Here is an 11,940-nt window from a genome sequence, read left to right as displayed (position 1 = left end):
CAGATTCATAGCCTACATCCTGATTTGTTGATATTGAGGCAATGATTCCATGCAAAGGCTTGGGCCCCTGGGCCTGGGCCCGGTAGGCCCGTAGTAATCCATCCCTGTATGTAGTAGGCTACTCTTAGACACTATTGTAAAAATAAAACATATAAACATATCACTCCATCTGTTCATGAATTTGTATAGGACATTTGGTCACCCTCAATGTTGACTCTGGCTATGGGCTTGTCAAACATCATCAGTAACTGTAGTCCCTGGAACATCAAACTGCTTGGAGATGTTCTGATAGCCTTTACCTTTAACATGCTTGTCTATAACTTTCTTTCTGATCCCCTCATGCAACTCTTTCCTTTGATTTCTCTGGTCCATGTTCATTTAGGTGCATGATGATACAAAGTGGCTACTTTTCTCCATTTAAATAGGCTGAATGACTGAATACAGGATCAAATACACATATATTAACAAGTAAGGTGAAACAGCTAGTTTTAAACATCACTATATGATCCAATAATTAATCATCTTTTTTAGGCATACAAACAAATATGTCTGGACCATTTTAGAATATCTACGCAAAATAAACAACAAATCATCTCTTTTCAAACTTTCTTTGCTTTGCAGGGGTATCAAACTCATATTAGACAGTGGGCCGGATTTCTTGGAACCAGACCTCATGGGGGCTGTCACTGTCATTATCATTATCATTTTTCTGCATGGGTATCAGTGTTCTTTGATGATATACTCCTTTACTATACCCACCTATGAGCACACAAGTACAAATCATGTACTGCAGTCATATACTGGTCTTTCTCTCTTGAAATATCCTATACTTCCATGTTGGTTTTTTTCAGCCTCTTCCTTCCTGAGGATGGTTTGTAGCGCTAGGATTAACCAGTTTATTACACATTGCTGAACACTGAAGATCTGAATGTGAATACATTCAATATAATTGCTTTAAATTTCATCACTCACAGAAGAAATTAAGCATTCTTTCAAAAAGCTGTAAGGATACCAACAAATTCAGCCATGACAGCCAAATTTGGTGACATACAGTACAGTACATATGGGTAAGTTAATTCAGTGGTAAACCTCCAAGAAGCATATGAAATGAGGCATAATCTTCGATTAGGAAGCTTAAAACCACTTACTGTGTGGTAACCTCACCAGGTTTATCATCAAACCACACACTTGGAAAACTGTTTCGAGACTGCGGTCTTACATATTTAGCAAACTTTCTTCACTGAGTGCAGTAATACAAACAAAAGAATACAGGATCAGATTGGCATTTGTTCACATCATTTTATTAGCCTATATCTGTAAATATCTTCTCAAAAACTTTTCAAAATATGGACTTTTGTGGTTTGTGTGTACGCATGAGCAAACCCCTACAATGAAATGGCAGCAAAACTGACAAAGAAAAGACATAGCAGCTGGTTTAAAAATGAAAAAAAAAAAAAAAAAAAAAATAATAATAATAATAATAATAATAATTACAAAGCATTTACAAGGCATTACCGGTTCATAGTAAATAATGAAAACGTACAAATTTAATCACCACATGTATGACTAGAAAAACTGGGATCAAAATGACTGTGTATGGAAAACATTTACCTTTCAGTACCTCCAGATAACTTAAAAAGAACCACATACTGAAAATTCACACAAACCCTCCCTATTCAGAGATGAGAAAAAAAGCAGAGAAAAAAAATCAGTTGTTCCACTAGAGACAGAAAGTCTAAATGACAGATCTGACCATAAATTCCATCAAGTGAATTTCAAGTCAGACATGAAGTCAGATCAGCTGCATCAGACAAGCAAGAACAGCCAAGCAACGCTCAACCCTGCCAGTCCACAGTTGAAGAATAATCTTACGGTCTTTTCTTTGAAATACAAAACAATCCTTAAAGCAATGGACCTAACAAAAAACACAGGTAAATGTACCTCACCGTCCATTACATAGCCTAATTTAGGCATAAGAGCTCACACTGTATGTACAAATGATCCCCCTGCACACTCAATGCAAAACAGTGGTTTAAAAACGGTAAAAATGAACATGATGCTCAAACATAAAACAGTGGTAAATACTGTTAAGTTAACCCAGTAGTGACAATTAAAAAGCCTCAGACTTTGTGTATATGCTATAGTATTACTTCTGTAGTGATAATTAGTTTTGAAATAGAGCCATATACAGTTTGTACCTTGGATTATGTAAATTCTCTCAAAAGCATCAACAAAGTGTATATATTTATACATACAGTCTTATAATATATAATATATAGTCCAGTCCATAACTGTTCATAAATAAAAAGAAAAATGAGTGTAGGTGTCCATTTTGTTTTTCATTCTACTTGGGATCTTCAATTGTGCCCTTGCTTAGGTCTGTCATTTTGGGGTATCTCACTTTCTTTTGATCCAGTTCGTTCTGTGCCCAAAGCAGTAACTTCAGCAGCTTCGCCAGTTTTGGTGTTGATTCTCTGTTTTCATAATCCAGTACCGCCTGGTTTACCTCACTCCATACCTATGGAGAATGTTATTAAAATAAATTAATATTGAATATTAAGAATCAATTTTAAGTCATTTAAATCATTCAACATAGAAAATGCAGCAGTCCTAACAAACACACATCACAAACTGGAAACAATGGAGTCCTTTACCCCCATTGCAGGATGGTCAACAACAGGGGCGGTTCTGGGGGCGGGGCCACAGGGGCCCTGCCCCACCTGAAATCTCATTGGCCCCTGAATGGCCCCTGTACCGTAAATCATCAATAAGTGTCAAACTTGTTGAGAAGGGGATCAGAGATTCAATTCCATTCCCAAACAACTGTGTGCAGTAATGCACCTTTTGAAGAGATTGGAGCTGGTGACTTCAACCCACAGTCTTCAGAACCACCAGTCACCAAGCATAGCTGCTCCTAATGGTACGATGCTATTTCCTATTGCCACTACAGTGAGCATATTTTGTCATTCATTTTAGAAACGCCATGTTGACAGTACTGTTTAGATTCTATGGGTTAAGCCCCAAATGTACAAAGACTTCAAATGGTTGGAGTATTCCATCTTTAGTGTTTTGCTACCCCTTCCGTAATTTTTTCGCTTCCAAATTCCCCATCGTCTGTCTTCAAATCAGAATCAGGCTTTTCTAACTTGAAGCACGTTTTCAATGCACATTATAAATAAATGGAAATTTGTTAAGATTTATATTGGCTTTTTAGTTTTTTAGCAAAAGTATTTGAACAAGGTGAGACTGGTGAAATATGTGCACCTTACTGCTGTGGTGTAGTCTAGTTACAGTAGCTGTAGTGGGTATAGTGTGATCAATGCCAAATGTTAATACCTATCCTTGCCTATTTTAAGTGGGTATACTGCATAGTCCTGCATATCACGTAGACTACACCACTGCCTTACTGAACAAGGGATTTTCTGTGCATGGATGTTGACCGGTTCTTGGCCCCTCAGTGTATGATGTGGCCCCTTTGTGGCCCCTGTCTCAGAAAAATTCTAGAACCACCACTGGTCAACAATCACCCACTTGAAAGAAACTGGGCCTTCATAGTTATTACAATAGATAACAAATACCATTTTAAAAACATAGTCCCTGATTATTTTCAAGAGTAAAACTGCAAAGATGATATGATGACACTGGGTGTGGTCAAATGGTTTGGGGTAATATCATGAGTTCCATTTCATGACTGTCAGGTAAAGTTGGATTGAAAGTGATCAGGTCAGATATCAGGTCCCACCATGAGCCTCAACAGGTCATCTCATGTAATCTATTTAGGTTTATAATGCATATTTATATTCCTTTTGCCAAATGAGTGGCCCGCGCCGACATGTGTGTGTCTGGCACGAGCGGAGAAGAATGACATTGTATTAACAGAGAGAATCCTCACTGCATCCGACTGTTGTGGAGGATTTAATGCCCTCTGTCCACATTGATTCCTTTATACGAGTCATATTTCTCATTCAAAATAGCAGAGTAACGCGAGTGACAGAAATAAAATAGAAACCCGGCATCCGAGAAAAGGTCTGCACTAAACGTCGCGCTGCATCTCGCTGCACACCACAGCACACCACTGACTTTATCGCTAATGATTGCTCGCATCGCATGTCGGACTTGGTGAGAGGCATGAAAAGAATCACTGTCGGATTTTAACAAGGTAAATGATAACTAGGGTATTTAATTATCTCATTATCTCTGAACACACTATGACAGTCCTTTTTTGTGGGTTGTTTTCACATCCACTACCTTACATTGACATTGGCAAAATATTTTCAGATTTTTAAAATGTTAAGTTCCATATTGGTCATTCGAGTACTTTTGCTGATGTTTTGGTTTTTGCTCTATACTAGAATCCATTTAGTATCAGTATCAAGATAATTTGGGCAGGTATCATATAAGTATATATACTCTTTTGATCCCGTGATGAAAAAATTGTGCTCTGCATTTTTCCCAATCCATGAATTAGTGAAACACACTCAGCACACAGTGAGGTGAAGCACACACTAATCTTGGCGCAGTGAGCTGCCTGCAACAACAGGGGTTAGGTGCCTTGCTCAAGGGCACTTCAGCCGTGCCTACTGGTCGGGGTTCGAACCGGCAAGCCTCCGGTTACAAGTCTGAAGCGCTAACCAGTAGGCCACGGCTGCCCCCATATTGTACAAGGATACAAGGATACAAGGAAGTTTATTGTCACATGCATATAGTTACTGGAAGTAAGAAATGCGGTGAAATTAAATCTGGTGTCAGCCTATTTGTGCATTTATGGGGGCAGTGTGCTGTAAGTATGTTGGGGATGTGTGTTGGAGAAGCTTCCTGATGAAATAATGTGCTGTGTATGTAGGGGGGGGGGGGCAGTGTACTGCAAGTATGGTGAAGGGACTTACTATTGCAAGCAGAGTACTGTATGTATGATGTATGTGAGTGATGACAGTGAAGATGTGTGTGTGGGCGGGAGGGGAGTGGAGCAGTGACTGTGTGTGTGTGTGTGTGTGTGTGTGTGTGTGTGGGTAGGTGGGGGCAGTGTGCTGTAAGTATGTAGAGGATGTGTGTTGGAGAAGATCCTGAAGACAATGTGCTGTGTATGTAGGGGCGGAGGGGGCAGTGTGCAGCAAGTATGTAGAGGAGGCTTATTGTAACAAGCAGTGTGCTGTATGTATGTGAGGTGATGGCAGTGATGATGGCTGGCCTAAGATCCGAAGTGGCAGACAGATAGGTTACATTACAACAGCAAGACAAAATATACACATTTGGACCAAAGGTCCATTTATTTTTCCGAAATGCAGAAATCAAATTATTAGGCTGTTCGCCTACAATCAAACGAGTAGAACACTTAGGATATGCTTTTGTGAAATTTTATAAAATATATAGAGAATGAAAAAAAAAAAAAACGTTATTAAACGGTTTTGTGGATTTCAGAATAACGTTTCTGTTCCGGAACAGTTGAAGACCATTTTGTTTTCGTTTCCGTTCCTCGTAAAATTCCGTAAAATTCCGTTCGTTTTCGTTTCCGTTCCTTGAACCGGTTCGGAGCCCTGCATACCAGGTGATGATGCTACTAGTTAGAACACTCTCAACCGCTGAAGTGTAGAAGGCCTTTATGATGGATGTAGAAACTTTGAATTTCCTTAGCTGACGAAGGAAGTAGAGTCGTTGTCTGGACTTCTTCAGAACATATTGAGTGTTAACAGTCCATGTTAAGTCTTCAGTAATGTGGACACCAAGGTATTTAAAACTTGTGACTCTCTCTACAGGTTGCCCGCTGATTATTAGTGGGGTGTAACTGTAGTTCTGCTGCTGCCTTCTGTAATCCACTACCATTTCCTTGGTTATATTGATATTCAGTGTCAAGCTGTTAGATTGACACCACTGTGCCACCTCATCAACCTGATCCAAGTAGAGCTGTTCATCGTTGTTACTAATCAGGCCCAAGATCACTGTGTCATCTGCAAACTTGATGATGGAGGTATGACTACTGTTGGCTTTGCAGTCATGTGTGTAGATGTTGTACAGCAGTGGACTCAAAACACAGCCTTGGGGAGCACCAGTGCTGATGGTTAATGAGTCAGATGTCAGACCCCCCACTCTAACCACTTGTGAATGGTTGGTGAGGAAGTCAAATATCCAGTGACACAGGGTGGTGTTCAGTCCTAAGGCCTTCATCTTTGTGACCAAGGTGAGGGGTACTATCGTGTTGAATGCTGAACTAAAGTCAATGAACAGCATCCTGACATAATTCCCATTCCCCTCCTCCAGGTGAGTTAAGGTGGTGTGCATGAGGTTTGAGATGGCATCCTCTGTAGACCTGTTGGCTCTGTAAGCAAATTGGAGGGGGTCGAAGGAGGCAGGGAGAGATGAGCAGATAATGTTTTTCACAAGCTTCTCAAAACACTTCATCATTGTAGACGTCAGGGCTACTGGGTAGTAGTCATTCAGACATGATGGACTTTTGTTTTTCGGTACTGGAACAATAACAGACTGCTTGAGGCAAGTAGGAACTGTCTCTTGAGCCAATGATGTGTTAAAGATATAAGTGAACACAGGAGCTAACTGAGCAGCGCAGGATTTCAAAACCCTGTTAGAAATTCTATCCAGTCCAGCACTTTTTCTACAATTAACCCTCCTAAAGGCATTGCTCACATCGACCTAAGAGACACAGAAAGGTGCATCCTCATTTGCTTCACATGCTGCAGCTAGTGCAAGATAGTCTGTGTTTTTCATGTCAAAGCGAGCATAAAAAGCATTAAGTTCATCAGGGAGGGCTTTACTCACATTCATCATAGGAGGGGACTTTCTTTCAAAGCCAGTGATGGTTCGGAGTCCTTTCCACACTCGTGCTGGATCACCCTCCAAGAAATCAGTCTCTATAGCGCCGCTTAGCATCTTTAATAGCTCTACGTAAACTATAAGATGCTGCTTTGTAATCCGTCATATCCCCTGAAATAAGCCCAGCATTATAAGTCATGGTGCGTGTCTTTAATGCCGTTCTCACTTCTCTATCCACCCATGGCTTCTGTTTAGGGAAGCTTCGGATCTTTACAGTTGGGATGATGGAATCAGTTAGCATATTGATGTAACTCAATGATACATCCGTAAACTCATTGATGTCAGCAGAGTTCGTCTTGAACATCTCCCAGTCAACATTGCTAAAAGCGCCCTGTAGCCTGGCTTCCGATTGGTCAGTCCAGCTTGACCTCCTTCGCCACTGGGGGTCCGTCTGACTTCTCTGTTTGTACATAGGCAGTAGGAAAACAGCGGCATGATCTGATTTTCCGAAAGCTGGTAGAGACTTCGCTTTGTAACTGTTCTTGAACTGTGTGTAGCAGTGATCCAGTGTGTTGTCACCACGTGTAGGGAAGTGAACGTGTTGAATAAATTCAGGCATGGACCGGTTCAGATGTACTTGATTGAAATCACCGGCCACAATAAAGCGCAGCTTCAGGGTGCGTGTGTTGTTGTCTATTTAACACGCCTTGCAATTCTGAAACCGCAGCATCTGTGTTGGCTTGTGGAGGAATGTAGACAGCGTTGAATTTTACCGGTAAACTCACGGGGCAGGTAGAAGGGTCGACAGGCGATCGCTAGATGTTCTAGATGAGGCGAGCAGGACTTTGAGAGAACGGTGACATTTCTAGGATCACACCACTTGCTGTTCGTCATGATGCAAACACCGCCACCTTTAGATTTTCCAGATTCCTCAGTCCTGTCAGAGCGAGCAGCAGAGAAAAACTCGGAGTGATGGAACAGTCCGGTACAAGTTCAGTTAGCCATGTCTCAGTAAAGCATAGAATGTTACAGTCCCTGATGTCTCTTTGAAACTGTATCCTCGCTCTTAGTTCTTCCATCTTGTTCACAAGAGACTGGACATTGGCTAGGAGAATGCTAGGCAGTGGAGGCCTATGAGCTCTATTCCTCAATCTATTACGGGCCCCGGCCTGCTTTTTCCTCTGTGTTTTTTTTTCTTCTTCCGAGATCGTCTCCATGGTTCCCCGATGCATCTCGGAGAATCTCAGTCGGCCAGGTAGAATCGCCGATTAAAACATCCCGAAACAAAAAAGCAATTAATTTCCGATGTTTGTTGCAATGTTGTTAATTTGCTTTCAGAGGTGCAGTAAATTAAAATGTTTTTGGTCAGAGTCAGATATACAAATGTGCCTGAGTGTTAGGATGATTATTTAAAATATTTTAAATATTTGCAGGTGTATGCGTGTTTAATACTGAATGCTTTGGCCCTTGGGCCAAACTAGTTGGGGACCCCTGCTCTACATGGTCCCAAACCTGGACCTCACTTTGTCTAGTAGTCTAACAAGGGACAAAGTATTTTTTTATTACAGCCAGATGACCTGCTTTGCGGTCTGTCTAGACTTTTACCATTGTGTGTGTTTGTGTACCCGTGTGCATGTTCGTATACGAGTGTGTGTCTGTGTGTATACCAGTATTTGTGTCTCTGTGTGTGTGTGAGTGTATATGTGTGTGGCTGTACAAACTTGTGTGCACTGCCAATGCGTGTGTGTGTGTGTGTGGTGTGTGTATGTGCCTATACAAACTTCTGTACACTGTCAGTGTGCCTGTGCGTGCACGTCTGTGTGTGTAGCACTGTATGGTTGTGGTTGATGTGCCCCAAACATCCCTCTCCCCCCCCCTCTCTCTCCATCTCTCTCACCTTCTGCCGCTGCATCATATTGAGAAGATCTCCAAAGGGTGACTCCTCTGGGTTGTCGAAGGCCAGCAGGGCCAGTGTGCGCTCCATCTCAGTCAGGCACTCGCGGCTCTCCTCCCCCTGCTCCGCCAGCTGGGTCTGGGCAAACTCCAGCGCCGCCTCCGTCTCCCGCAGACGGATCAGCTCGATAAGGTGCTGTTGCTGCGAAGCCGAGGAGTGGTGGAAACGGGAGAGGGTCAGGATTAAATGTTTGTATGGGCAGGAGGAGAAAATAAAGACAGAGAAAGAAGTCAGAAACCAGAAGAACGGGGGTGAAAAAGAGGTAAGGGCAGAAGATAAGAAGAGGAGGTAAATGTTACAATATGAAGATAAAAGAAAGATAAGAGTGAAATGCAATGGAGAAAGAAAACAGAAGTTTAGACTAACAAATACCAACTACATTTGTCCACGCTTAAAGTAGTTTAGAATGACAAATACCAACTATGTTTGTCCAAGTTTATAATATTCTGAATTAATCATAAAAAACAGGGATTTTTTCATGTTTGTTCAAGATGTGTGTGTAAACTAGCACACAAGCACACAATTACACACACATACACGCACACTATAGCGCAAACTCCTACAGATGCTTTCTGTGTCCTGTGGAGACGAGTCTTACCTGTAGATGAAAATACAGGTAGCGGTTGGTGTCGAGGAGCTCTGGATGAAGGCTATTGATGAGAGCGATTGCTTCCTGGATCTGACCTTTTAAAATCATCTCACGGATCTTTATCCGCTCATCCAAGGAGTCCAGATCCACGCTTGGCTCAATGCCTGACTCCATACGGAATTTCTCTGCAGCCTCTTTAAAACCCTCTGTGGACAGACATAATATAGGAGCTCTAGATTCTTCTTTATTTTCATTTTTATTTACAGCCCTTTACAAAATGCCAAATAGGCCTACTGACCGGTTCTGTCAGTCATATGTTCAGCAGTACAGAATAACCAAGATCACTAAAGACTTTAATAAATAACACCTAGAGTATATTTAGAAGTTTGTAAATTTGACTAGGCTACAGGGTTAAGAAAAAGATTGACCACAGTATGACGACAGAATGCTGAAAGAGATGACGCACCTGTCACCAAGTAGTTCATGATCAGTCGGTTCATATCAGCTCGCTGGATGTGCACGTTGTTCAGTTTGTCCATCCACTCATCTTTTGAAATATCCTCAGGCTTTTCAGCGTAACTCATCATGAAGAAGCTACAAAACCAGTAACATTAATTTTAAGGTAAATCTATAACAACTGTTTAATGATGCACAACATATCACATCGCCAATGTAACCCGGAACAAAATCTACAAAAAGACAACAAACTTGATTTTGACAGAGGATGATGCTTCGGTTCGGTGACCCAATGACATTTTTCCAAGAGACTACGGAAGATCATGATGGGCAATCATGACAGAAATGTAAGTTAGCAAGTTAACATAGCTAGCAGCTACTTAGCTAACTAGCGCTAACTGAACAGCCTACGAATGATGACAAGTTTACCGGCTGATAACTTGTTCTGCTTCGCCGTGCCTATGCCATACTTATTCATTGAAACGGAGTGCAATTTGCCTAAATCAGAACAAGTGTTTATTTTACTACGGACACTTGTCAACATTTTAGGCGCCCTTTAATTTTAAATTACGACAAGCTAACGTTGTCGAAGTCTGCTACCCTTTAGGTGCCAGCTATCCAATAAATTGAGGCCTCGGTAAAGAGCAAAACATTGAAGCCTGAAGTTGGCCCTTTTTGAGACGCACATAGATGCTTCAAAACTGATAAAGAAGTGAATAACAATGTTTAGGTCAATGCATGATAAAACATTACAAATTAATACATCATATCGCTTCATTTTTGTGAGAAATTGGCGTGGGTAACAATCATACCATACCTGCTTTTATAAATTCCTGGTTGCAGCAAGGAATTTGGGCCGCTGTAGGGATCGCGCGATGACTAGACGTCGGGTAATGGTGAACGAGATTTCAGTAGGGCGAAGTGATTGGTCAGAAGAGTGACGTCATCGTTGCTGTGGTAAAACTGATGGGCACGTTCACCATGCTCAAATGGGTCAAAGCTGCGCAAAGAAAATGCGCAACAATATGAGATTGCCGCCTTTTCTGTGATGACATTGCCTGTAATGTTGCTGGGTTTCGCATTTCGTCGTGGAATTAAGGGCAATGTTTACTGATATGAATGAAACTGATGTAAGAGCATAAGCTTATGTGTGACCTAGTCCAGGAGCCCAGAGTTGCTTAGCATTAGCCTACATTAGGCCTACTACATATCATAATGTTATTATGTTTCTAACATTAATTGAAAATTAACGCTACTTGTATCTGAAGGACCTGTTTTCATGGCTCTCAATTAATCAATCTCATTGTCTATATAGGCTAAAACTGATTTCTGTCATTTTCCATGTAAGTCTAGGTCTAGTCTAATAGTAGCCTGGCATAGCCAGACCCAGGGTGGTCTAATGGAGGCCTACTTAGGCTATTTGTTGGACAACAATGTTTCAACAAAATGTCAGTTTTGTCACAGTAGGGTACCTATATAGTCTATAAGGCCCAACCCTATTTGTAACCTATGTCTCACATGTAAATTAATCTGTCAGTGTCACCTCAAATTTAAGCATAAGCAGATTAATATTCACACTGATAATGGAGCAGTCTTGGGGGTGGGTTTGGGCAAATGGTGGGGTGCGGGATGAAATAAGTCAGCCTCTAAAAATCCCTGATGGCAACAAAGCCCCCCTTGAGCATTTTTGATTTGTTCATAGCTCCAATTACATTCATTTTCATACACCCTTTCATATATCCTCTTTATTTTCTTTTGTTGTTGCAAAACAATCATATGACAAAAGGTATTAGAAAAAGCAGTGGATTTCACGCTTGGTGTTAATCCATGAGATTTTCTTTTTCTTTTTTTTATTATCTCCAGGTGCTTTTAAAGGATAAAGGTCACAAAACAAACTGACTGAAAAATATGTTTTGATGTGTCTGTTTTTCCATTAAGGCTTAATAAAAAATGCTGGAAGATCCAATTGTCTTTGTTTTTTATTGTCAAGTTATAGTCATTTATAGGCTCTATTTTTTGGACACCTTTTTATCTTCTGAAGATCTGTTTTTATGTGTAGTTTTCTGCTTAAACTAATAACATTAATAACTCAACTAGTCTTTAAGTGCAAGTGATGCTTCGTGAAGGCCTGGAGGATACATTATTCCATTATGTGTTTTAACCAGCAGATGCCACT

General features: G+C 41.0%; 1 protein-coding gene and 1 long non-coding RNA gene across 3 annotated transcripts; one reads left to right on the top strand and one right to left on the bottom strand.

Moving 5' to 3' along the window:
- Positions 1-1,279: 1,279 nt before the first annotated feature.
- gid8a (GID complex subunit 8 homolog a (S. cerevisiae)) lies at positions 1,280-11,700 on the bottom strand. 2 transcript variants are annotated; one of them, XM_048242170.1, is made up of 5 exons: positions 10,577-11,700; positions 9,775-9,902; positions 9,318-9,514; positions 8,663-8,860; positions 1,280-2,518 (listed from the first exon to the last, which is right to left on the bottom strand). In XM_048242170.1, the coding sequence occupies exons 2-5, from the start codon at positions 9,893-9,895 to the stop codon at positions 2,345-2,347; spliced, it is 690 nt and encodes a 229-aa protein (XP_048098127.1). In that variant the 5' UTR covers positions 9,896-9,902; positions 10,577-11,700; the 3' UTR covers positions 1,280-2,344. The 2 variants fall into 2 exon arrangements, with proteins under 2 accessions (XP_048098127.1, XP_048098126.1); XM_048242169.1 differs by having other exon boundaries at positions 10,582-11,698.
- On the top strand, positions 9,841-11,714 carry LOC125293921. Its single transcript, XR_007193453.1, has 3 exons — positions 9,841-9,930; positions 10,030-10,111; positions 11,628-11,714. It is a non-coding gene; the product is annotated as an uncharacterized LOC125293921 (long non-coding RNA).
- Positions 11,715-11,940: the final 226 nt, after the last annotated feature.

This window comes from Alosa alosa, chromosome 4 (genome assembly GCF_017589495.1).
Source record: "Alosa alosa isolate M-15738 ecotype Scorff River chromosome 4, AALO_Geno_1.1, whole genome shotgun sequence".
NCBI classification, from domain to species: domain Eukaryota; kingdom Metazoa; phylum Chordata; class Actinopteri; order Clupeiformes; family Clupeidae; genus Alosa; species Alosa alosa.
This window is presented reverse-complemented; position numbering and strand designations above follow the sequence as displayed.

Excerpts from the sequence above, each read along its gene's own strand:
- gid8a (XM_048242170.1), bottom strand. The coding sequence starts at position 9,895 with ATGATGAGTTACGCTGAAAAGCCTGAGGATATTTCAAAAGATGAGTGG. Across the intron at positions 9,515-9,774 it reads CATGAACTACTTGGTGACAG|AGGGTTTTAAAGAGGCTGCA; the intron begins GTGCGTCATCTC and ends GTCTGTCCACAG. Across the intron at positions 2,519-8,662 it reads ATATGATGCAGCGGCAGAAG|GTATGGAGTGAGGTAAACCA; the intron begins GTGAGAGAGATG and ends CATTCTCCATAG.